The sequence below is a fragment of the Larus michahellis genome, chromosome 6, assembly GCF_964199755.1.
Source record: "Larus michahellis chromosome 6, bLarMic1.1, whole genome shotgun sequence".
Classification (NCBI taxonomy): domain Eukaryota; kingdom Metazoa; phylum Chordata; class Aves; order Charadriiformes; family Laridae; genus Larus; species Larus michahellis.
In genome coordinates this window covers 13655175-13680026 of record NC_133901.1, presented here as the reverse complement: position 1 = coordinate 13680026, position 24852 = coordinate 13655175, and the positions used below count along the sequence as shown (strand labels likewise).

The following is a 24852-nucleotide window of genomic DNA, read 5'->3' as shown; positions in this document are numbered from 1 at the left end:
CCTTGGGTTCTCGCTGTCTGGGGGCTGCAGTTTTGAGGCTGACCCTGTGCTCTGCTGAGTACAAAAGCAGGATTTTGTCCCCCGTCCTCCGTCAGGGGATCCCTGCTGCTGGTCGCTTGGCAGCGCTGGTGGCTGCTGAAAGCCTCTGCGTCTGAGGTGGTGGGGAAATGGTAGGCGTACCAGCCACCGTCCCCTCTGTCTACAGGGTCACCTCCTGGGCTCTGGCCCTTCAGCCGGGGCTCGTGTCCTTGTGCCCCAAGGAGGTTCCCTGAGAGCAGCCCCTGGGGAGCAACAGCCTGTTAACACTGTGCTCTGGGTGAGCAGTTGTGTGGGAGCTGGGCCTCGCTTCTCCTTAGGAAATGGCCTTTTGGAGGGCACGAGCCATGGGATGAGGGGGAACGGTTTTTCACTGGAAGAGGGGAGATTTAGATGAGATGTGAGGAAGCAATTCTTTGCTGTGAGGGTGGTGGGACGCTGGCCCAGGCTGCCCAGAGAAGCTGTGGCTGCCCCATCCCTGGAGGGGTTCAAGGCCAGGTTGGACGGGGCTGGGAGCAGCCTGGGCTGGTGGGAGGTGTCCCGGCCCAGGGCAGGGGGTGGCACTGGGTGGGCTTGAAGGTCCCTTCCAAGCCAACCCCTTCTCTGCTTCCATGAAAGACAGGATCCTGGCCTTGGCCCCGCTCGGGCGGGCAGGACCAGCTCCACCGGGCACTGGAGCTGTCTCTGAAGGGGCCGCTCGTCGGGTTCCGCCCCCCCGGCCCCCAGCAGCTCCCGAGCCCGGGCAGGAGGGGGCCACCCCCGGCGCCCGCCGCCAGCCGCCAGCCGCCACGGCCTCCCGCCAGGGCCGCCGCGGGGCGGGGCCTCCCCTCAGGGCCGGCGGCGGGGGAGGCGGGGCCTGGCGCGGGGGCCCGCGCGCCGGCGGGGCGGCGTCACTTCCTCTGCGGAGAGCGCTGGCGCCGGGGACGGTCGGGTCGGGTCGGGTCGGGTCGGCGGTGCCGGTGGCGGGGAGCGGCGGGACGATGAGCGACAGCGGGGAGCAGAACTACGGCGAGCGGGTAATACACGGAGCCTGAGTGCGCTGCCCGGCCGGGACAGCCCGCGCTCCCCTCCATCCCTCCCTCCGCCGCCCCTCTCCGGGCGGCGCCGCGGCCCGAGCCCGCCGTGGCCCCGGCGGCGGCGGCGGGGTCGGGGTGTTTTTCCTTTGGGAAATGAGCCTTGTTTTCCTTTGAGGTCTTTAGTTTTTACGGAGAAGTGCAGTGCCGGGGTCAGCGCTGTGGTTTGGGTGCTTTTTTCCCTCATCAGCCTGTACTTTTTGAACTTCTCGCAGCCTCAGCAGGAGTTGTGGAGGTGATGAGTAGTTTGAAGTTTTAGCCTTCACTGGAGGTGGCAAAAAATCCATTTTGAAGAGAACGTAACAATTCTGAGCAGGAAATTGGAGTGTCTTGCTTTGGGTAGGGCCTTTTCTCTTTCAGATGCCCTGTAAGAAGCTTTAATAGTGCAAGTGTTTGTCCTTCCATGGAGCTGAGGTTAGGAAAACTTGGTCTGCGGGAGGTTAAAAATGCTGCATGGGAATGAATGCTGAAAGACAGGGATTAGAGAATAGGCTCGTGCCGCCCCCGGTCTTCCCTCTCCGTTGGTGTCTTCACGTCGTTCTTACAACTGTTGTGTTGTTGGGGAGGAACTCTTAGTTCTGACTTGCTCAAGGTGGATTTCTGTGGGTTAGCTTTTTTTATAAAAGGTTGATTGAATTGCTGTTGTGCAAGTCCACTGAAAAGCAGTTTAAGACGGCAGCCGACCTTTAGTAAAAGTTTGGCAGGATAACCTGCGCTGTATTTCCAATCAGAAGGAGTGGAAACACGAAGACCTTTCGAGCAAAGTCTTTTGGAAAGGTAACTGTGCAGGGTGTGATAGGACAGCAATTGCTATCCCACCTACTTCCTAGTCTGTACGTTCCCATTCTTCCTGCTTCCCTGTACTTTCCTTTTCTATACTTTTATTTAAAAAAATAAAATCCCGTGCAGACAGTCTTCAGCAAGGCTTAAAATGAGTTATGTCTGAACTTTTGTGAGTCATAAATAGGCAAGTTGTACGCAATGTAGGCGTTTGTAAAATTAAGAGAGAAGAGCACAGAGCTACAACCTGCTATTTCAGCCTAGATGAGGGAGCGGCTTTTCTAATGCTCTTGGCTAGTGTTATTTATGACATTTTTGGCTTACTTAAGGCTTCTATTTTACCGAGTCAATGGCTTTTCTACTTTTTGAAGCGGGAAGCGCTCAAGTCTCTGCAGAGTAGCAGCAGCGTTTGGATAAAGAATCTAGGATATGACTTTCCGACTGTCCATTGAGCTGCTCCAAGTCCATGCTGCCAACAAGAATTGTGCTCCTGAAAACGTGTTCTGCTTTCTCCCTTATACTAGTGTTTGGACAGCCAGTCGGATCTGGGAATTAAATCAGCTGATTTATTTTTTTTCCCCGATTGCGTTTCCAGCTGCATTGCTTTGCAGGCTTGACTGGATTGTGGAGCCACGAGTCCTAATGTCAGCATTGGGGATGGAGAAGAAATACCAGGTGCTTTCACAAGTAATGGGACTTGCTATTTCAGCAGCAAAGCAAACTGAAACTGGTTTATGTCACAGTTTAAAAAGGGAGGGGTGTGTGAAAAAAAGAAGGGAAAGAAAATCCCCGCTCAAATTCTCTTTCAGAGTTTATAGTCCATAGTGGGATTAAACTCCGGAAGCTCTTTTTAACTGAAGAGGCTCTAAGTTATTAGGTGCTACTAATACTTCGAATACTGGAACACACTTGAGATACCATCGGTATGCTGTAATAATTGCCACATTTTTCCAAGTCGCTTTTATTGTGTTTTCCTTCATTGAAATTGCGCTCACAGGAGTGCATGTGATTCAGGCATGGGAGGGCTGGGAAGAAGACTAGTTAAAGGGAAAAGTAGTGAGTCTCGTTGTGTGAATTAGTTAATGGTGGTGGTGATTACTTGGTACGTGCCTGGTCAGCAATTGTTTAATATGGTAGTCGGGTCTTTTGTTTGTTTGTTTGGTTTTTTTTTTTTAATCAGAGTAACTTCCACATCCATCTTAACGTAATGTAGCAAAGGTTGTTGTAAAAATATGTCAAAGGGATGAAGACTTCAGTCATTTGCTTACGCTAATATGATTTCTCTACTCATTTCTTCAAAGCTTATTAACTTCTAAACACTAGAAAGGGGTACGGGGTATGTGGATGGGCAAGATTCTCCCTGCTGCATCCCTCCAGTCGTGCATTTCTTGTGTCCTTCTCAGTGTCAGACCACCCGTATTTCAAATTATGATTTGTTTGGAAGTGTGGAGCCTGCATACGTAATGACGCTTGTGCAGGTGTGTATATAGATGTCTCTCTGTGTTTGTGTATATAGATGTCTCTCTGTATTTATAACCATTCAGTATAAATGAGAAAGTTTGCTGCAGAGTTCTCTCCCCCTTGCTGGCTGCCATCGGAAGCACTCCTTGCCCCGGTGCCGGAGCCCTGAGCCCTTCCCTTCCTCCGGACGCCGCAGCACTCGCAGGGTCCCACATTGGCTGTCCCTGCTGGGAGAGCACGGCTTCTGCTGATGGGATGGGCTGGGAATAGTCCTTGTGCATTTTCTATTGGTATCGGGATCAATACTGGTTCTTTAGTGTTCTTAATGTTAATCGTCTAGTCTTATTCTATTAAACCTGTTTGAATTTCAGTCCTCGGCTTTCCTTGTTTTTTCCCAGTTCCCCTTCCTGGGTGGGGAGGGGTCATCGGGTGAGAGAATACCTGTCTAAACGACAATAAATTGTTGTGGGTTTCTCAGAGCAGAAGAGGGAGTTACGTTGGAGCAGTTACAGGAAGAAGTTGCCACCCGCAGCCGACTGCTGAGCCGTTCCCAAACAAGCGGGGCTTTCCCAGGAAGCCCCTGTGGCCGCCCTGAAGGCGCTCGCCCTTCCCTGCCAGGTACCACGCAGCAGGGGAGGGAGCAGAGCCCATCTCCAGGAGTGCTGGGCACCTCTCTGGTGACACCGGGAGGACAGAGCAGGGTCTCCGCACGCCTCCCCCAAAGCCATCCTCCCAGCCCAGACCAGATGTGGAGCAGACGCTGCAGCGGGGCTTTGCTGAGCTGATGTGCCACCTCCATGCAAGCCCCTGCCATGGCAATGGTGGCGGGAAGCTGAGGGACCCCTGCCCGGCACTCCTAGTCCTTCTGGGTCCACAAAGTGGTGGTGATGGCGGTGTCCCTTCTGAGCTGAGTGACAAACACCACCGCGACAGCCCGTGGAGGAGGAGGAACGTCTGGGAGGGGTTGGTGGGCAGGGGAGAAGACGGGCAGGAATTCAGATGGGCCCTGCTCAGCTCAGGCAGGAGCCGAGTTCACATTCTGCCATTTTACACCCCGAGTAAGACCGCCCAGACCCGTGCTTGGCCACGAGACGGAGTCTGCCTCCCGGAGAGCCCGTTTTGGGGTGGGAAGCAGGGACGAGCTGCGAGGTGCCTTTAGGTGCCGACCAGCTAAACACACACGAGCCATAAGGCAGCTGTGGTGACAAACTGACTCATATCCAGGGGGATGGTACCCAAGGCAAAGAACCGCCGAGATTAGCCAGCGAAAGCCCCAGCAAAGGCGCGCTGCGGGGAGTCGCAGTGCTGGTTTGGAGTCTGGGATAGCGCTGTGCCACCCGGCATCATCCTGAACACATGCGAAATAAAGAGATTGAAATGCCAGATTAAGCATATTACGCTTTCCATACCTAAAAGTAGGGGTATAGCTAAAATGACCAAGCATTCCTCCAGCCCTAAGGTTAATTGTTCAGTTTGTTATGCCACTAATTGGAAATATGCTGCTTCAGCACCCAGGTGTGTGAAGCTGCTTTCACACTGAAGCTGCTCTAAAGGCACAGACTTTGGGTAACGCACAATTAATGAGCTCAGATTCTGGAATGAACCGCATTCACTATCGGATCGGAGATGGGACTCCAGTAATCCATGCGGATGTAAACGTCTGGTAACGGGATTCCAGATTTTCGTGCACCAAAGAGCCTAATTTTGAGTCCTTACGCATCAATGGACTGAGCAAGAAGCTCAAAGGCACAGTAAGGAATTAAGTCATGACCATCAGGTGCATCAATTACAGGCACTGAGAAATGTAACTGATGTAAAACTGCACTGTAAAGACGTGCCAGGAATTACAACAGGCAGCCTCTGGCACATCCAGCTGTTGTTTTATTTGCTTTTAGAAAAATGGGAATTTTTTGCCATATACAGGACAGAGAGGAAAAAAAAAAAAGCATTTAATGTAAGGTGCAACAAGAGACTCCACTCTAAAAAGAAAGACCCTCAGTCTGGTGGCATTAATTTAATGAAATGGTAACTTCTTGATGTGTTTGGTTATTGACGTCTAGAGATCACAAGAGTCTCCACACCAAACACCACGCACAAAGGAATCCGACTGGGACAAATCCTTTGGACGGGCACCGCAGTCACACTGACCCTGCCGCCACTGTCAGGTACTTTTCTGGCACACACAAAGCCATTCACGCAGGTGTTTTCAAATCATTTAACAGCATTCAAACCCCTGTCCTGGTGAGGACAAGGAAGTGGTGTTACCAGGAAGCACAGAGGAGCTGCTTTAGAATAACCACCACAGTTCCCAGAGAAGATTTCTCATCTTCTTCCGAGCATTGTCCTGCGGTGGGTTATGCTGCAGGGTGGAAGAAACTGCGGCTGGGGGGACATGCCTGGCAGAGGAATCCTGCAGCCCCAGGGCTGGCTCCACACCTGTGCCCAGGGTAGGGGGTCCCAAGGCAGGAGAGAAGCCTCAGCATCACCCTGTGGCACAGGGCAGCTGTACGAGTCTCACGTGGGCCACATCTGCCTTGGGAGCAGGGAAGAGCCCTTCCCCAAAAGACCATCCTTCCCCCTTTCCTAGAATGGCCCCCGAGAGCCAGCCAAGGCCACCAGGAGCCAGCTCAGCACTCGCCAGCCCCACAGCGGCCGCTTTAGCCGGGCTCCCTGCAGCGGGCCCTTGGCCGCCGCTACATCACAGTTGGTCACCAGGGTCGAACGCAGCGTCCGCGTCCCTAGTTGCAGCGGAGCCATGGCGGAACCGCACGCAGCGCCTGCAGCTCCCCAGCGGAGCGGCACAAAGCGTCGCTTGGGCCGTGAGGCCAGGGCTGGGTAAGCCCAGCAATGCCATTCCCTCACCGCCGCAGAGCACAGGAGGCAGTAGCGGGCGCGCAAGAGCCAGCGTCGCCGGGCGCTGTGGCCCACCCCCGTCCTGCGGGAGGCGGAATGGCTTCTCCAGCCTCTGGGTCCTCCGTGGGGCCCCTCCGGCCTCCGACGGGGCCCCCGGGCCTCTGTGGGTCCCCCGCGAGGTCCCTCCGGCCTCGGTTGGGCCCCTGACGGCCGCCCCTCCGGGCTCTGCGGGGCCTCTAACCTAAAGGGAGACGCGCCTGTCGCCCTCCACGGCCGTCCAGGGCTCGGCTCGGGGCTTTCTGGGAGGGAAAGCTCCCCGCCTGGCCGGGGGCGGGCCGGCACAGGCCCGGCCCCAGCGGGGAGGAGGCGGCGGAGGGCTGGGCGGCCGTTCCCGCCTCCCTCAGGCGGCGCCGCGCATGCGCACGCCCCGCCGCCTGCCCGTCCCTCCCCTCCGTTTCGCAGGGGCGGGGGGGCGCTCCCCGGCAGCCAATAGGGAGGCGGCGCCGGGCGCGCGGGCTGGGCGCACTTCCGCCCCGGGCCGGCGCGGGCCTATGTACCAATGGCTGCTGGGGGCCCTCGGCGCCCTCCTCGTCGCTGCCCGCCGCCCCGCGCCGCCCCCCGCCCCGCCGCTGACCCCCAAGAGGCCGCCCCCCAAGAGGCCGCCCCCCAGGTCAGCGAGTCGCCCCGTTGCCTCCGGGCCGTCCGAGGGCCTCGCCCCGTCCCATCGCTAAAGCCCGTCGCCCGCGGCCTACCCCGGTTCTGGGGGCTGCGGGACTCTCCGGGGCCTGCCTGGGGGCAGCGGGAGCCTCATTCCCGTCGCCTCGGCCTGAGGGGCTTGAACCATTAGCCGCTCTGTGGGCTGGGGCGCAGTGTGGTGTCTTGCCCTGGGGTCCCCGCCACGTTCCTGGGTTGGGCTTGTCCCCTCTGCCCGCCCAGAGCCCCCCCTGCGGGGCGGCAGGGCTCGGCATGGGCTCCCAGGTGCCATGCGCCGCCCTCTCCCACCCTGGCACCCCTCCTCCCGGCCCGGCTCTTGCCTTGTGTGGCTGGCCATTGGTCCCGCCGCTGTCGGGTCGCCCTGTGCCCGCGGCCAGAGTTGTTCAGTCGTGATGCTGAGATGAGTGTGGGTTCCAGATGTTCCCCCTCACTTGCCTTCCCTCTTACAATGTGGGGGTTTGAAAAGAGAAAAAAAAGAGGAGGAGACTTGGAGTAGGAGTGTTGAAGGAGCAGGGAACAGTCTGTATACATGTAGGGATATCTTGGGTGGAGGAGAGGCATGGCATGGGGATGTGGCAGGTATGTGGGGTGGAAGACAGGGGGATGCCTTCCCAGACGTTAAGCGTTGCAGGTGCCCCAGAGCTCCCAGTGACAGATGGCTGAGCCATCTGCGTGCCTGTCGCATGTGTCTCTCCAAGGAGAGGGAACATCTGGGAACACGTGCCATGTTTTGGCGAGTGTGGTTGCTCCCTCTGGGAGCAATTTTCTCCAGGAGGCTCTGCTGAGCGTCTCATGTTCCCCAGTGAATGGGAGAAGCGAAGGTCTTCTGGAAGGAGCCACTCGTTGCACAAGCAGTAGTTCACAGCTGCTGTGCAGAGCGCAATCCCAAAGTGAAGAATGCGCCTTTGTGGGCGCTGCAGGCTGTCGTGTCACGGCCTGACCAGGAGACCCAGTTTTGCTAAGAGTTCACTGGGAGTGACAGGCGAAGAGATTAGTATGAAAGTGAAGTAAAAGTGTTAGACGGCTTCAGAAGCTGTCCTGCTTCTAACAGTGCCCTCCGAGACATACAGTAAAATAGCAAAGCTCCCTTGTGTGAGTCTCTTGAAGGCAATCTAAAGCACAGGGTGGTTGTTATTGCTGCCCCTTGAGGTTTTTCTGTGATAGAAAGATTAACAGTTATGGGTGTGAGTGGTGAAGCTGGTGGGCAAAGGAGATAAGCGTTAGCTACTCTCGTACTGCACTGCTGAAGCGCAGTCTGCGATTTTTTGGGATGGGGGGTTACCCTGTGAAAACTTGAATTTTTTACAAATTCAAATTATAAATCCTAATGAAGTGCCCTCAACACTGGTGGGCAGGAGGTTTTGAAAAGAGGAGGGCCTGAGCTTCTGTGGGTGCCTACAGAGTTGTTGAGTTTTCCTAATACCTTCTTTCTTTCCTGTCCTTGCTAAGGAGGCAAGTCAAATGCTGGGCGTAAATAGGTGCTGTCTCCTGTAGAGCGTGGAGAAGGACATGAATGCATCTCTCCCTGGAGAGCGGTCTCAAGTTGCTTTTATTCTCTGGCCCGTTTTTTCATCATGTTTCAAATACTACTCAACGCTCTGCACACTTACCTGTTTCTCCCAGGGCCTTGGCAAAACCCCAGTTGCAGTGACATGGTTTAACCTCCTCCCGGGGTTGTGTATTCCCATGGGAGACAGAGGTAGCTAGGCTTAGATTGATTTTTTCCTTCCCTTTTGCCCATCCACATTCCCTGGCCATGCCCAGTTCAGAACAGCAAAGATTTCCACGTTTATTTCTGAAGTGGCAAGAGAGAGTTAATCTTTTCTTGTGATGAAACTAATTCTAAACCTCCAAGTGGTTGGTAAAGTAAAATAGGAGAAAACAATGCTGTCACAGGTGTTGGGTGCTCTGGTAAAGGTGGAGAAAGAGGCTCTTCTGTTCACAAACCGCGGTCGGGTATTTCAAGTGTGCTTCTCTGAGGAAGTAGCCTTGAGGAGGTTGGATTGTGCTTATCCCTGCACAAGAATGATGCTGGAAAGTTTTCACTGAGGAGCAGCTTAGAATGAGCTAGCTCTTGCTAAAAGTTGAGCAGGAGGATACAAATATTTTGGGTTCCTTAGTTTTGCCTTCTGCCACGTCAAATATGCTGCATAAGAATGCATTTTTATAATGGTGTATTTGCCTTTAACACCTAGCCCTTGATATTGTATGAAAGGTGCCGCTAAGGATATCAGTTCCTTTTTGTGTTCCTGATACATACAGAAGCAATGATACTAGCAGGGTTCGGGGGCATAACAGTTGAAAAGAAATTATTTTGTGTAAGAAAGACCAAAGGATTCTTGCAAGAATCCTTGTCATCTGTCATGGCATTTTGGGGAGCAAATAGAGGAAAAAACCAACTAGGAACAACCTTTGTGCTCCATTCCCAAAGTAAAAAGTTTTACTGGATTTTATCATTGTTTTCAACTGATCTAGTATTTGGACTTAAGCTTAATAAGAAAGGGTTCAGCTAAGAATCCTTTGAAGAACGAGTTCCCGAGCACTGCTTTAGCAGTAAGTTATTGCAGTGGGTGTCTGCATGAGTTGCTTTCCCACCTTTTGTTTCCTGTCGTACTTAGTCTTTTCTTTGCAACTCCATGTAGTGACTGAGGAACTCAGGTGGCTTAGTGATCACTGGTATACTGCTTTCCTTGAGGAAAGAGGAAAACTCAACATATTAAGTTCTGCAAGTTTTTGGTGATGGGAACAAATGTAAAAGGTTAGGAAGGATGAAGAGAATGAGGAAAAGAGGCCTAATAGGGTGTAGTGGGATAATGAGCTGTGTGTGAGCGGTCCGTTGCCTGGGAGAGGTTGTGGGGGGTTGATGGGGGATGCTCAGCGGTGTGCTCAGGGTGGGTGTGTGTGCCTGAGATGATCGCAGGGGTGCTCGGAGGAGGAAACCTTTGGGCTATGAAAAGTAACTTTGGAAGTTTGGGTCCTGTGAAGGGAAGTGAGCCTGGTAGAAGCTTAAGGAAGTTTCAAACCGCGGTTCTGTGTGTTCTTTCCTCAGCACTTGTACAGCTGCGGACGATCCTGCTGAGACCACAGCAAAAAAGAGAAGGACAGGTATTGCACATTACAGAAGTATTTAATATGCCTGATTTTTCTTCGGTTTCATCTACCTTAGAAAACTCTGGCTTCTGTACTTCAGCATTGTTCCTGAAACTGTGGTTTTTCAAGCCTTTTTCCTTGTGGCCATCTGTGTAGCCGGTGACTTGAAGGCGTGTCGTAGGGCCTAGTCTTATATATGATGTTATCTGTGTTGACTGTGGCAGGGTACAATACTTTTAATGCCAGCAGGTGATATCCCACGTCTCTCTGTCAGTGAGCCCATGCATGTCAGCAGAAAGAGTATTTTAAATCAAAACTGCATGCTCCCTCCTATCTGTATTCGCAATGTACCTCTGTCAGTTCAAAATACCCGTATGTCTTACAAGAAATCACTTAGACTTTGGGACGTGAAGGAAGGTAACTTTAAACTGATGATAGGCAGAGAAAAATGGTATTTCTGTGGGTTTGGGGGCGGGGAGGAAGCTGAATTAAAAACAGAAGTTTAGTCTGAATCTGAAAATGTTGGCATTTTGAAAAGCTAGAGGAAGGATGAGTAAAGAAGGATGGAGATACAGCAGAGGAGAGAAGAGCGGGGTAGAGAAGTGCTCTCTTTGGTGAGGCTTTTTCTGATACCTGCTCCACAAAGTGTTTAAGGGTAAAATTACGCAGCTGCCTGCAGCCATGTCAGTGCCTTTGGATGCCAGCTGCATTGGTCATGATTTGAGATGGACATTTCCCCTTTTCTCTCTTTACTGATAAAGAGGGAGAAATGATGCTCTTTAGGCTGTACGACATTTCACAGCACAAGTTCTACGGGGAGATGTGGAGCTTCCTAGTTACTGCTTGGCAAACGATGCTGCCCCTTGTTTAATGGTAGGGGCTGCTGAGCTGTTTGTGTACTTTGAAAGCTTAAGAGCATAAACCAATTGAAAAATACATCAAATTGGCATCTTGCTCCCCTATCCCTCCTTTTAGCGACATGACCAACTCTTGGTAGGAATAATTCCCACTTCTTAGTAAGCAGGCCAAATCTGCTTCTAAGAATGTGGTAGCATCTATGCCCTCATCTGCTAAAGTGTCATTCTCTTATGTTCAGACACATGCTTTTGTCTAGTATGATTTAATCTCTAACATGTGAGACGTGTTATGAGGCAGCCCTGGCTTGTTGAAGTTTGGAAATACTGTCTAAGGGCTTGTATATCTCTGCTTCTTTAATACTGAAAAGAGCGGGCTTGGGTAGCTTTGGTTTCTAGACCTCAGCGAACAGTTTCTCTCAACTAGACAAGAGTGAAACATAATAAACTGCATGTGTGTGGATGTATACGTTTTATTACGTATACATAATAAACTACATGCATGTGTGGAGGAGTGAGGAGGATAAATTGCACCCTGTGCTGCTTCTCCAGAAACCGGGAATGTTCCCCAAAGCAGGGTTTTTTTGCAGATCTGGCTGGCAGACTCACGGGTGGGTTAGTCTTTGAGCTGTGGCTCTGAGGGGCTGCTCAGTGAGGCAACTCATACAAAAATTGCCACCAAGTGCTGTTGGCAGAAGGGTGTGAAACTTGAAATGGGTTACACTACTTTAGCTGGGACTAAGAAGAGGGGCTTTAATGCAAATAGAAATCCTAATCTCCTTTCCTATCATGTTCTTATATGGCCTGTCTTTGCTTTTTTAGATTATGATGACTCTGAGCGAGGAGAGAAAGTTGAAGAAGTTTCTACTGTGGTGCAGTTACCAACCAAGGCAACTAAACGCCCGAGAGATCCAGTCATTGATGATGCTCCGACCACAGAGTCTGGGGAAGAGGTTAGCAAGGGTTGGGAAATTAGGTAGAATCTGCGCAAGATGAAAGAGCAAGCGTCTCTCCCTGAAGCGTCCTGAAGTTGGGCCTGCTCTGAGCCTGTGCAGCAGTAGGTGGTTCTTTTCCATTTCTAGCAGGCAGCTCTTGTGTGCTGGGTTTGCCTTCCTCAGCTCTGCGTCCTCTGCTCTAGCACTTGCGGCCGAGGAAGGAGCAAAACGTTTCTCGCCTTCAAGATACTTTACAATTATCCCAGTTTTACTGTGTTTGTAAACTGTTACTCTCTTTCTCAAGCTTGTAGTTAAGGAATCAAAATACACTACTTTGCAAGAAAAACTGCATACTTCCTCTGGATAAACCTCCTTCTGATAGGTTCATAATCCACCATTCCAGGAGAGGATTCCTGTAGGACTTGGACTCTGTCAAAATGAGTCATGAGCTGCTTGACTTCCCAGTTTGGTTCAAGTAGTAGTGCTATTTTTCTTATTGCCCTATAGGATAAGAGGAATAAGAAACTGTCATGCTCTAATTATTCATTCGTGAGAGAGTCATTAACTCTTATTTGTACAAAATATATTTTTCAAGGGCTAACTTATCACACTTTGGACTAGTGATAACTGCGTGACAAGCTTATATTGTTTTAATCACTGCAGGTATGACAGCCTGTATTAAAAAACTAAAGTGTACTCGTCAGAGATCCTGCAAAGATTGGCATTCTTCTGCAGTCTGAGACAGCAGATCATGGTCCCCAAGTCATAGCAGAGTTGACTATATTTCAGGAATTTTGTTTGCTGGCATTCACATGGAATTCACGTTATACTCTCGTTGTTTTCATTTTGTTTTCATTTTTTTTGTTTTCAGTCCACTTCTTCTGAGCCTCCAGCTAAGAGACCAAGATTTTCTACGGAAGAAGTAGGAACGCTACGGATTGGTAAGGCTGACATGGAGTTATGAACTCGTTTCTTTTTCACCCGCCCTTGTGCACCGTACAGCTGGAGCCCTAGAGTTCTGTAGGGCTTATCGCAGGCACAATACTAGGCAGCGTCTGGGAATACTTGAGTGTGAGCTCTGTTTCCTGCCTGCATCCTTGCATTGCCTCTGGAGTGGAGCCAGGCGTTGATCTTGTCATCTCAGTAGACGAGCTGCCTTGGATGCAGTCCTTCAGTTCTGATATGTCCACTGTTGGCTTGCCAGAAGTCAGTTGTTTGAAAAGCTGATTTTGGGTAGTAGGTCCTGATAACCCTTTTTTATTTCGGGTTTTGGCTGGCAATCCCTTGTGTGCACAACTTTCTGTAGTTGCCAGTATGAAACTCTGAAACTCTCCTCAAGTGACATAACACAAATAATATTAAGATGTAGGAGAGAAAATGACAAGTTTTCTTTCATGGATCTCTTTATTGTAAACTCATAAAACTCTTCAATTTCTTTTTAAAGTTACTGATGCCTTATGCTCTTCTCTCATAGGCCCAATGCCTTGTGGAACCAATGCTTACTTGACTAAGGAAACACTAGCCCTTTCTCACAGGACAATTCCGTGTCTGAGGTAAAAATCCTTCTGTTTTCTTGGACTTCTTCTCTGAAAGGTTTATTGCCTTTCACTTTCGTTGTTGAACTTTCTCTGTATTGCCTAACATTTCTATTTGTGTCCACATAGCAATATTTCTCCAAGGTATCCTGGAACTCCTGAAGCATCAGGAGGTGCATATTTGAACCTTCTCTTGATACTATTTCTTTTGCCCTTGATGTTTTTAGCACAAGCCAGAGGGGCAAGCAGGACATCAAACCTGCCTCAGGCAGCGTCTTGACACCGAGGCCACCCATTAAGGAGTGCGCTGCGCCAGAACGCAGCACTTTGGAAGCCAGCAAAATGGGGAGGCTTTTCTGTACTGCTGAAGAGGTAACCTGAGTGCGAAATGTGTCTTTTGAACGGAAAGAACTTAGCACTGATAGCAAAACGGTGTGTAAAGGCTGCAGGAGCAGTTTGTAACAGCACAGTGGGTGTAGTGAAAGAAGTTGAAGGGATGCTTCTGGGAAATCAGCATATAGCATTTCATTTGCCTTTACGTGCATCAAGTCTTGGAACAGAGCAGTGGTTTGTTGCCAAAGGATTGAATTTTAAACCATTTTCATGGACCTGGTGTAGTGGGGGAGGACCCTGCAGCCAGTTTCCCTTGTCAGTGGAGCTGTACTGCCTTGTCACTAAGTATGTATTTGTTGCAGAGTTGTTTCACTACTTTGTCCTTAACCTAGCTCAACTCTGCTCTTTAGGTAGCAAGTCTAAAAGGATGGCGGAGGGAAAAAACCCACTGAGTTGCTGCTACCCCTTCCTTACAGGGCTATCTGAGAGGTCTTCCCCTGTCCTTTCCTTCCAATACCTGAAGGAACCATTGGAAAATTCCTGATGAGCTTACATGGGAGAAGAACGTAGGGCAAAGTGCTGGAGAAGCAGGCCATGGCAAGCTGTGGAGCATGACTAGGATACGCCCGGGGACTCATAGCAGCCAATCATGATGTCTATTGGCAGGAATGCCTATTAGCCTGAATTATTAGGCAAGGGGTGCAGACCATAGCTGAAGAGAAGAGGCCCCCATTTGAGGAAACAGTTGCAGAAGGAATTTTGAGCGTTCTGGTGGGACACGAGCTCCTAGAGCAGGGCTAACACAAAAGGAAGGTGGGAATTCCTGCTAAAGTAAATGTGAATAACGTGCCAGTATTTTGGGAGCAGCCTGTGCAGTCCACGCTATATCCAGATGGCAAACGTTTGCTTCACATGCAGTGGTTCTAAGCTGTTTGGTTTTCCCTCCATTTTGCTAGGATGTTCAGCGAGGAGAAAAGGTGAAATATCAAAAGCTCTTGGAACTGGTAAAGGAAAAAAGTCCTGGAAGCCGTCCTAATCCAGAGCCGAGAAGGTTCCGCAAGTAATTATAGGAAAAATTACCTTTAACTTTTTGGTGGTAACTTTGTAGGTGTTGTACGTGGAAGCGGAGGGGATGACTGTGTCCTACAGTGGGGGTTCTGGGCAGTGTCCCAGGGCAGGTGTTGGGGCAAAGTAATTTTTAAAAGACCGACCCCCCCGCTTCAGCTCCCTGCAATGAAGCACGAATAGTCTCTGAATGATCTGTTGGGCTCATATCTCAGAGCAGAGCTGGAGCATGTGAAGCAGATTCCTTTCAGGTGAAGCTAAACCAGAGCGTGTTCCCAGGGCACGTGCCTAATGCACTCCGACTGCTAATGAGCATGTAGTCTCTGAGGTCAGGGTAGAGCAGGTCTGAAGTAAAATGTCCTCCTCGGTGGCCTCCTCAGGTTAACCCAGGTATTTGTAGGATGTGCAAAGAATGTTTCTTTCTTTGTAAAGACAAACCAAAAAAGCCACTGATTGACTGGTGAAAAGGTAAGGGGAACAAATACCACGATGGATTGATCTCTCTTGAAATTCTGAAGAGACAGAAAATTGGACTCGTGTATCTTCAGTGTGCCCGAGTTGAAAGTGGCCGAGTTTCTGAACGTAAACTCCCCATGGAAATCCCTTTGCATTTTGTCCGGAAACTAGTGCAGGAGACAGAGGATGTTTCTGCCAAGGGATTAAACCACTTAATTTTACTTTACATATACCTGTTGCTTTACCCGTGGCTTCCAACTCTAATGTAGGCAGTTGTGTACCACTAAACTGTATCCATCTTAGTGAATTGGTATGTACTGATAACAAATGCCCTGTGTATAAAAATAGTGATTCTCCTCTGTTGTTTTTGCTGCACCGAAGGGTTGAAGCCTGTTCCAAGGAACCTGTGATGAGTGACCTGGAAGAAACAAAACAAGGAGGAGATGTCTATCCATATCCAACACTAAGGACTGGTGAGTATCCCCATGATTCAAATCCATTCCAGTTTGTAGGTAGACTTCAAATCAAAATGGGGCATTTCCTATACACTCCCACATGATATTCGAAGTTCACACTGCTTGCCAGAGTTCAAACTTCCTAACCATACAGTCATCATTTAATTTTATTTTTTTTTATTTATCCCTCAGAAATGGAGAGCTACGTACATCTGATGGCAATTGAAAGTTGACTTATTTTTTTAATACTGCTGCTTTTCTGTGCAGGTATCACATGGGTGGATGTTTGCTGCCCAGAGCCATCTCAGGGAGATGTTGTGACCAGGTAGAGTCTCTTTTAATCATGGTTCTTGTTTCTTTTGGCTCTGTGTGCATGTCCCTTTCAGCATCCAGAAGATGACAAATCATATTAATCGTCTCAGTGCTGTGGAAGAGGAGTAGCTCGCTTGTGGCTCTGGAATTTCTCACAAGCCAGTTGCATCTCAAACACAGCTCCCATGCTAGAGCCGTGCTGTGTGACAAACAGGCTTGTGCTGGTGTGGTGTTTGCTGGGTCCCTTGCTGCGGGAAGAAAGCCAGTGAGGGGGAGAATGGTGGTCGTACCAAGTTGTCCTTGGATTTGCAGAGTCCATATTTGCTTGTGAATCTTTCTGCCAAACTATTCACGAGCTGGCATTTCATTTCTTTCACTTTGAAAATAGGATGCTAAGCGTAAGGATCGGCGAGCTTGTAAAGCCTGGTGGGACTGAGGCAGTTTCTGTGACTTACAGGATGCCTTGGGTTTGAATACGAGAGCAAAAAGGAAGCTGGCAGGACCAGGAGTTCGGATGGCTTTGTGTTGTTGAGGGAAATGGGGTTTTGGTTGCAGTAGGTGCAGCTACAGGGAGAGATTTTGTCTGGCAGTCTGATGCACACATCTTTCTGCAGTGACCTGCCCTTAAATGAGAGGCGAAAGCGTAGATAGGAGCAGAGAGAGATTCAGTTGCAGCAGTCCTGTTTTTTAGCTAATTCTGTCTCTGTTCTTCTCCCCGCTTTAAAGCCTAGCGCTCTCTTTAGCCGTGCGGCACTGTTGTGTGCTGGAATTGTCTGTGGTTCACCTAAGCTCGAGGGGAGAGAAGGAAAGAAAGGAACTGAGAGAGCAGGACGGGTTCAAGTGAAAGGAGCATTTTCTTGACTTTTTTTGTGGATTTAACTACTGAGGGAAGTCATTTGACAAAGCTTGTGATACCGACTCTTACCATGCTGGACTGAAAGGGGAGAATACTGTGAGAGTCTGTTGTAGGTCTCCCTCCTGGAAAAGGTCTCCCTGCCCTTGTCTTTGGTGACAAGGCAGATTCTTGGTTTTGAAGAAGGCACATGTGTACGGACAACTTTACTGTCTGTGTGTTTGCTCTTCAGAGTTTGCGTGGTTTTACTGGTAATCCTCTCCAAATGGGGACAGTCACTCTCTTGACTAGCCTACAGAAGGCAAGTAAATATCCTGTAGGTGTCCCATTTTTAGTTCCCTGTGCTGGTCTTAGTTCCCGTAAGCTAACTGTATGTGGCTGCAGGTAGAGTTGCAGACGTTCATGTTATACCTTGCAGTATAAGCCCTAGCACGCAGCATTTATCCCCAGTAGATCCCAGAGCACTTGACAGAGGAAGTGCTGGTTGCTTCCCTGTTTTCCAAATAATGAAACTGATCAAGAGAAACCAAAGGAGTCTTGCACAGGGAGATGGGAAGGAATTTACAAAGCTCCAGCGCTTCCTTCTATGCCAGTCTGGCTGCTCCGAAAGAACCGTGCTGGAAGCGGAGACGATGTTGTCACAGGGGTGCAACCGAGGCTGTAGTCAGCAGGAGCCTTGAAAAAGCATTTCTTGTCCAGAAGGTGAATTCTTGAGAATTCCGTGGGACAGTACAGGTCCACAGCTCACTGCTCTCTCTCTTTCTCTCTCCCTCTCCTCGCAGGGGCTCCCCACCAGCAGAAGATACTCTGCAACAGGATGGACCTGGTGAGGCCAAAAAGTCACCTGCCTGTGAGGTGGAAGAAAAGAAACCGCCAAGGCTGCAGAAAAGAGCAGAAGGCTTTACTCCACTCACAGAGGTACCGTAGCTGACAGGCCGTTTGACAAAAGAGAAGGCTGTGAAACAGCTGCAAGGAACTCCATTTGTTATAGGTGGTTCTTCAGGCTTTTTGAAATCTGAAGAACTTGCATTTAAGCTGTTAGGGAGTGTCTGCAGCTGTGACTTCCCAGTGCAAAGGTCAGCACTAAAGCTGGTTTGAAGTATTTCAAGGATTTAAGCATTTGATGCTCCACACACTCCTTGAGTTGTGCTCTAACCTAAGGGTTTGTGGGTCTTCTGTTACTCGGACAAAAATGAGTCCAGGTTTAACAGCAGTCTCCCAGAGCAGCGCTAACCTGATTCCTACAGTTATATGGGATCTGCCTCTCAACCTGTCCTAGCATGAAGATAGAACTTGAAATAGAAGCTTTTACTGCTCCGTGGTGTTGCCTTGCTTGTGGGGGACCTGAGCATCTTGCGTACGTCCTCGGGATGTCACCGAGCCGCGGATGCGCTCTGGGCATGGTTGCAGTGCGTGTAGCAGTGGTCACAGGAGTTCACTTAGTTACGCTATGCAACAGGGAGTGGGAGTTGAGGTTCCCCTGCTTGTCTGAATGTTGGCTGCTCTTATTCTTGGGAGTTGCCGTCTGATCGAGCGTCCCCTTTTTTGCCTCTTGAGGATTGACTTGGAAAGGGCTAGCAAGTCCAGAGTTTACAATGTCTGCAGAGTGATGCTCAGTACAAGGAAAACCAGGGGTTTTCTTATCCTGCTAGCCCACATTCAACCGAGAAGAAGATGCTCTGGCAGTTCAGAGTATTTTATTCTAACAGACCCAGTGGTTTATTTGCGTTCCTTAAGCAGACTTGGATGGAAACGTCCAAATGACAACCAGTTGCATGCACAGCCTGGACTCCCGATTGCCTGACTGCAGTGTAGCTGCCTCGGTTTCCCCCTTTGCTGGTACTTCAGCTCCCTTGAAGTTCCCCCCACCCTCACATTCTTTCAGGCTCCTGACGTAGCTGCCTTGGCATGGAGAATGCCTGCTGCGGTTGCCTTAAACCTCAGCGTTGTGAGGGCTGCAGCATCGCATGGGAAAGGCGTTTGCTGTGTGTTTGCTCGTCCCTGCGTTTTATCTCAGCTTCCTTGGTGAAAACAAACTGAAGCAAACCTGGGCCCTGAAGTTGCAAGTCAGGATGCTGAAACCAACCAACCAACCAAAAAGGGCGATTGCTAACCTAGCCGAAAGCCGGCAAAGGCAGTTGCTCTGTCACCTGAGCTTCATTTCCAGGCCGTGTTTGAGTTGAAAGCTGCCCACAGGTTGGCATACTCAACGCTCTGTTTCACAAGTCCTTCCCCATTTGATTGTCCATTTCAGGCCATGGAGAGAGAGGTCGTTGCCGCATTAGGCAAAGGTGAGCCAGAGGAGATCCTGAGCAGTGCCTTCAAACTAAGGGTCACGCGCGAGGACATCCACACCCTAAGGAACGGTTGCTGGCTAAATGATGAGGTAAAAGTAGCTGCAGCACAGGGATCTTCTAATGGAGCGTTTATTTCAAAATACCCCTTCAGCGTGTACACAAGTCTTTGCAAAGTTATTTGATGACCTGCACTGCAGAGCCTAGAAATCTCTGTGCAGTTCTTATTTTAGGTACTGAAGGGTCCGGTGCTTCTGGCAGTTCCTTTACTTGTATTGTGCCGCTTCCAGGAGTTAGTGTAGGTTCTTGGAGTGGGTGGCAGGTGTTTTTACCAAACTGCAGTTTGATAACCAACTGTAACCAAGTGGGAAATTCTCACAACAAAAGCTGACAGCTGAGGCTGGAGTTCTCTCAGCTGCGTACTTCAGGGTGGCCAGAAAAGAGATGTTGCTGTGCTTTTCATTTGGTAAGCTAGTGTCTTATTTCACATCTCAAGCTTACTCTTTATGGTACAGGTCATCAATTTCTACATGGGTCTTGTGATGGAAAGAAGTAAGAGGGAAGGATATCCATCAGTCCACGCTTTTAGTTCATTCTTTTATGAAAAACTTGCTTCTGGGGGCTACAAAGCCGTGGGAAGATGGACGAGGCATGTGGATCTCTTCCAGAGGGACATCATCTTAGTGCCCATTAACTTGCGTTTGCACTGGACACTAGCGGTGAGTCAAACGGGCTTGTTATTTAGAACTGGCTGGGGAGAAAAAGCTAGCAAGAAAAGTCATTGAGGTTTGTGCAGCACAAGGTGGTGCTTTGTCTAACAGTCACCTTTGAATAACAGGTCATAGACACCAGAAAGAAGACCGTCAAATACTACGACTCCCTGGGACAAGGAGGGGACAAGATTTGTGAGACTTTGCTGTAAGTAACTGCTCAGTCAGTGATTTTGTGTTGTGAATGAGGAGAACGTTTTGGGATTTTGCCCCTGTGACACGGCTGCAAGTTTCCACATGTCTTGTAGATAACAAACCAGAAATCTTGGATTCGCTTGCTGCGAGTTGTCTGACAGTGACTCCTTCCCTAGTCTCACGTCGTCCCCTCCACCCAGCGTCTTGGGTGCCTGGGTTCTGCCACCCTCCCCCTATAGCACAGACAAAGACATGGTAGCCCCGTGGCACACGGGCACCAACTTTGTTAGTGATCAATAAAACCCTCCTGCCACTCATCTTCCTGTGATCTTTCAGCACCTCTTTTTTTCTCGGCCTGAATTACAGCGATGAAGAGTGATTTTTTTCTTTTGTTTTAACCAGCAAATACCTGCAAGAAGAAAGCTGTGAAAAAAGAAACGTGAAGCTGAATGTTTCGGAGTGGACTGTTCACAGCATGGAGCCACATGTAAGCGAACACTACTTGCACTTGAAATGTGAACTAGAACTCCTTGTCACAAAGCTCTTAACGCTTTCTCATAAGGCCAGGACTTTAGAGAACAGCCATAAGCATCTTCTTCTGGTCCCACATGGGGCTGCAAGTGGACCAGGAAACCATGCTGGGATGAAATCTTTGCGCAGTGCCTCTCCTTGCTGGCCGAATACTTTGTTGGGTTTTTTTTAATTGCTCTGCCACGTGAAGGTGAATTTGGCTTTGCCCCCATTTCACAAGTCAAATTTCAAGTCTCTTTAGCAGTTGTCAGAGAACGTGGGCTGCTTGTTTGCAGCCCAAGTCCTGGCACGTGACAAAGCAAGGGCTTGGGCTGATGTTTCTCGACAAGTTAATAGTGAAAAGCAGCACCTAAAGATTCAGTTTAAGGGATGTCACTTCAGAAAGACACTGTAGAAACCTCCAGACACCTTGCAGGGAGGAAGCCTGCTGTCCCTTATCAGCCTGCCAGGAATTTGGCTTGTAACATCCGAGCGTAGGAAGCCGAGGGGAGGGATGATGGGCAGTTCCTGGGGTCTGTTCCTTGTGTTGGGGAGCGGTTACTGGGGATGGTGCAAGTTCAGGAGTGTCTGGTTAGGGTATTTTTGGTAATGGGTGCTACTTCCAAGTTGCTTTTCCTTGAAGATAGAGGCAAATTCTCCATCTTCTTTGCATTTGTTAGGAAATCCCTCAGCAATCAAACGGAAGCGACTGCGGCGTTTTCACCTGCAAATACGCAGATTACATCTGCAGAGACAGACCGATGACCTTTACACAGGTGAGTGAAGGTTCTAAACAGCTCCAGCCCCTTTCGCACAGAGACAAGAGCCAGGGAAGTTACGCAGCGGCTGAGGTGTCTGCTCCCAGTGAGATTCCTCTTGGGCGAGGTACTGCAGCCAGTGGGTTTGTGGGATCTGGCCTTTGGATCTTTGGGAGAAATGGGTCTCACCCTTTGACCAGTGAAGACACTGGTTCTTTTCCAAGGCAGTGCTCTTCTGTGAAAGTGCTTGTGAGCTGTTGTGTGGTCAAGGAGATCTGGGTTTGGTGGCATGTCACCCTCTTAGGAGCTGTGTGGGTGAAAGCCAGGCTGTACCCGAAGGGCAAGTGATGACAGTTCTTAAAAGGAACTTCATAGTAAAGAATTAAGTGGGTGTTTCTGCGTATTTTGTGTCTCTTTCTGCCATGACGTGTATTTCATGGAGTTTTCTTTTCATTTCAGAGCCACATGCCTTACTTCCGTAAGAAGATGGTGTGGGAAATACTCCACCAAGAGCTGCTGTGAGACCTGCACTACAGGAGTAACCCTGGGATCACCTTCGGGTGACCAACTCTTCTTCTAGTTATTTTTCTAATATCTTCTTGGTATTAGAAATTTTTCTCTGTAGGTTAAGTAGTAGTGGTTAAGATTGTTATTTCCCGCCCCCTGCCTGCCCCTATTTTGGAGACAGTAACTCTCTTTGAAATTAGCTAACACACCTTAAGTGCAAGCTGGAAAGGTTGGTGTCACCTGGCCAAGGGAAAGCTTAATGAACAAATGCTGTGAATTTCCATCGCAGAGAGGGCTGCTCACACCTCGCAGCGCACGTGGCCACCTTATGGAGGAATGGGACTCATCTGGTGGTGGTGACATTGCACGAGTGGAACTTCTCTCACAGCACACGTGGTCACGTTATGGACAAATGGGACTCATCTGGTGGTGGCAACAGTTGTGTGAGCTGAACTTCTCATCCCAACAAGAAGGAGCTGAACTACTGTTTCCTCAAAGAGAGCTTTCTTCTGTTTCTGGAATAATCTGCCATCTACTTGATGCCTACAAGTGGATTTGTGATGACCATCAAAAGAAAGCATTTACCATCTTTTGATTTGCGAGAGAACCCCCTGTGGTTGGGGTTGGTTTGGTCTTTTTCTTTCTCCAGGGAGTTTTATAATGTGAAAAGAGAAGTATTTATTTATTTTTATTAAAATAAATATTTAAATTATTTAAAGAGCCTTACTGGAATGAAACTTGATCTGGTAAGGAGAGTGATTTAGGGTTTTTTTGTCTTTGAAAATAAGGTTGACGTATCAATGTGGGTTTTAGCTCACTCACAGTCTATGGAGGAAGAAGACTCTGGCCAGGCTGGGTATCAGAGCACCAGAACCTCCAAGCGATTGTCCCAAAATGCTGAAGGGACAACCAGGACGTTGTTCAGCAGCGAGAATCCCAGGAACAGCCAAGTAGGAGATTATTGCTGCTCTGCCGCAGGCGCTGCCTCCAGGCGTCTGCCCAATGAAGAGCTTGTGTCAATCCTCGCTCTGTTACGCTCAGACCCAGCTAGATCAGTTTAAACATGGCGTTTCCCCCTTTCTTTCATTTTTCCCCCCCTCTAGCTTACACTCCGGAGCTGGAGTGGGATTTCAGGTCTTTCCTTGACCATCGCAGAGGAAAAATTGCCCAAGAGGTGGTTTGGAAGCCCCGTGTTGGAACGCTTGTACAAATGACCGTGTGGTGTTGTTTCTGTAATGGCAGTTACCATCATGTGAGGTGATTCCTGCCCGGTGATGCGGTCTCTCCTCTCCTCGGCTTTGGGGGAAAGCTGGTGATTTTGGGGCCATGCCCTCTGTCGCCGTGGGTGGGATCAGCCTTCCCGGGCTGCTCCTCGCCTGAAGGTCTGCTCTCCTGGGCCGGCTGACGCGGTGGTTTGGCTGTGGTGCGGGTCAGCAGCCACATCGCCCTCTGCTTTCAAAGTGATGAGCTTAATCCGTCCCCAAATCAGAGGAGATTCTCCAAAGGAAGAACTATTGCAAAGGCAATGTGTCGTGGTTTGTCCCTCCATGAGATGCTACATCTTCCTGGGCTCCCAGAGGACGTGGAAGATTTTAGCTGTTTATTACCGCTAGGACGCAGTACTGAATGCTTGAAGTGTCCTTTCCCCTTCCCTTGGGTTCTCGCTGTCTGGGGGCTGCAGTTTTGAGGCTGACCCTGTGCTCTGCTGAGTACAAAAGCAGGATTTTGTCCCCCGTCCTCCGTCAGGGGATCCCTGCTGCTGGTCGCTTGGCAGCGCTGGTGGCTGCTGAAAGCCTCTGCGTCTGAGGTGGTGGGGAAATGGTAGGCGTAGCAGCCACCGTCCCCTCTGTCTACAGGGTCACCTCCTGGGCTCTGGCCCTTCAGCCGGGGCTCGTGTCCTTGTGCCCCGAGGCGGTTCCCTGAGAGCAGCCCCTGGGGAGCAACAGCCTGTTAACACTGTGCTCTGGGTGAGCAGTTGTGTGGGAGCTGGGCCTCGCTTCTCCTTAGGAAATGGCCTTTTGGAGATGACGAGCTTGCTCTTTTTCGTGCTGATGGGCGAGCGCGTGTGTGGTGTGAGTAATGCCCTGCCGCCCTCGGCGGGGCAGGGGGGACACACACTCCCCATGGGGCTCGGCACAGTTGTGACACTGCCGGCTGCCCCGTGAGGTGGTCCTTGCTCACAGGAAGGCCGTGGAGGGGGCTCAGCCCCCAAGGCTGGCTCAGACCTGGCCTCACATGGCCAGTGACCACAGGTCTACCAGGAGCAGAGTCATCCTCGGCTGGGGATGGCGGGGGGACAGCAAAGGTGAAAACTGATGCTCATGCTAGAGGCAGGGAGGGGATTTATTTTGTTTCCAAAACACGTGGGCGATACAAGTGCCCTGATTTGGTGCTTTGAAGTGTTACAGGAGCGGCACCGGAGCCTTCCCCCCTCGGGGGCCACCTCTCTGTGGCACTGTGTCCCTGGTGCCCGATGGGTGGGAGGGACAGAGCACAGCTCTGGGCACCATGGCTGGCAGGGGGGATTCCCGTGAAACCCCCGCATCTGGAGCACTGCCTCCAGCTCTGGGGCAACCAACAGCAGAAGGACACGGAGCTGTTGGAGTGGGGCCAGAGGAGGCCCCGGAGATGCTGGCAGGGCTGGAGCCCCTCTGCTGGGAGGACAGGCTGAGAGAGCTGGGGGGGTTCAGCCTGGAGAAGAGGAGGATCCGGGGAGACCTTAGAGCCCCTTCCAGTCCCTAAAGGGGCTCCAGGAGAGCTGGGGAGGGACTCTGGATCAGGAAAGGGAGCCATGGGATGAGGGGGAATGGTTTTTCACTGGAAGAGGGGAGATTTAGATGAGATCTGAGGAAGCAATTCTTTGCTGTGAGGGTGGTGGGACGCTGGCCCAGGTTGCCCAGAGAAGCTGTGGCTGCCCCATCCTTGGAGGCGTTCAAGGCCAGGTTGGCGGGTGCTTGGAGCAAGCTGGGCTGGTGGGAGGTGTCCCTGTCCAGGGGATCTTTAAGATGATCTTTAAGGTCCCTTCCAACGCAAACCATTCTATGGTTCTATGATTCCCTCATTGTGGCATACA

General features: G+C 50.3%; 1 protein-coding gene across 1 annotated transcript; it reads left to right on the top strand.

Annotated features, from left to right (window-relative positions):
* The first annotated feature begins 6718 nt into the window (after positions 1 to 6718).
* On the top strand, positions 6719 to 22500 carry LOC141744637 (sentrin-specific protease 2-like). The gene is made up of 16 exons (XM_074591002.1): positions 6719 to 6873; positions 9967 to 10022; positions 11684 to 11814; positions 12668 to 12737; positions 13271 to 13349; positions 13559 to 13703; positions 14621 to 14724; positions 15567 to 15658; positions 15908 to 15965; positions 17588 to 17723; positions 19060 to 19191; positions 19615 to 19818; positions 19938 to 20017; positions 20407 to 20491; positions 21195 to 21290; positions 21732 to 22500. The coding sequence occupies exons 1-16, from the start codon at positions 6755 to 6757 to the stop codon at positions 21792 to 21794; spliced, it is 1650 nt and encodes a 549-aa protein (XP_074447103.1). The 5' UTR covers positions 6719 to 6754; the 3' UTR covers positions 21795 to 22500.
* Positions 22501 to 24852: the final 2352 nt, after the last annotated feature.

What these genes read in the sequence shown, in the direction of transcription:
- LOC141744637 (XM_074591002.1), top strand. Translation starts at nt 6,755, where the DNA reads ATGTACCAATGGCTGCTGGGGGCCCTCGGCGCCCTCCTCGTCGCTGCC. An exon ending in AGTAGGAACGCTACGGATTG is followed by an intron (nt 12,738 to 13,270) that starts GTAAGGCTGACA and finishes CTTCTCTCATAG; the next exon opens with GCCCAATGCCTTGTGGAACC. An exon ending in GTTGCTGGCTAAATGATGAG is followed by an intron (nt 19,192 to 19,614) that starts GTAAAAGTAGCT and finishes TTTATGGTACAG; the next exon opens with GTCATCAATTTCTACATGGG.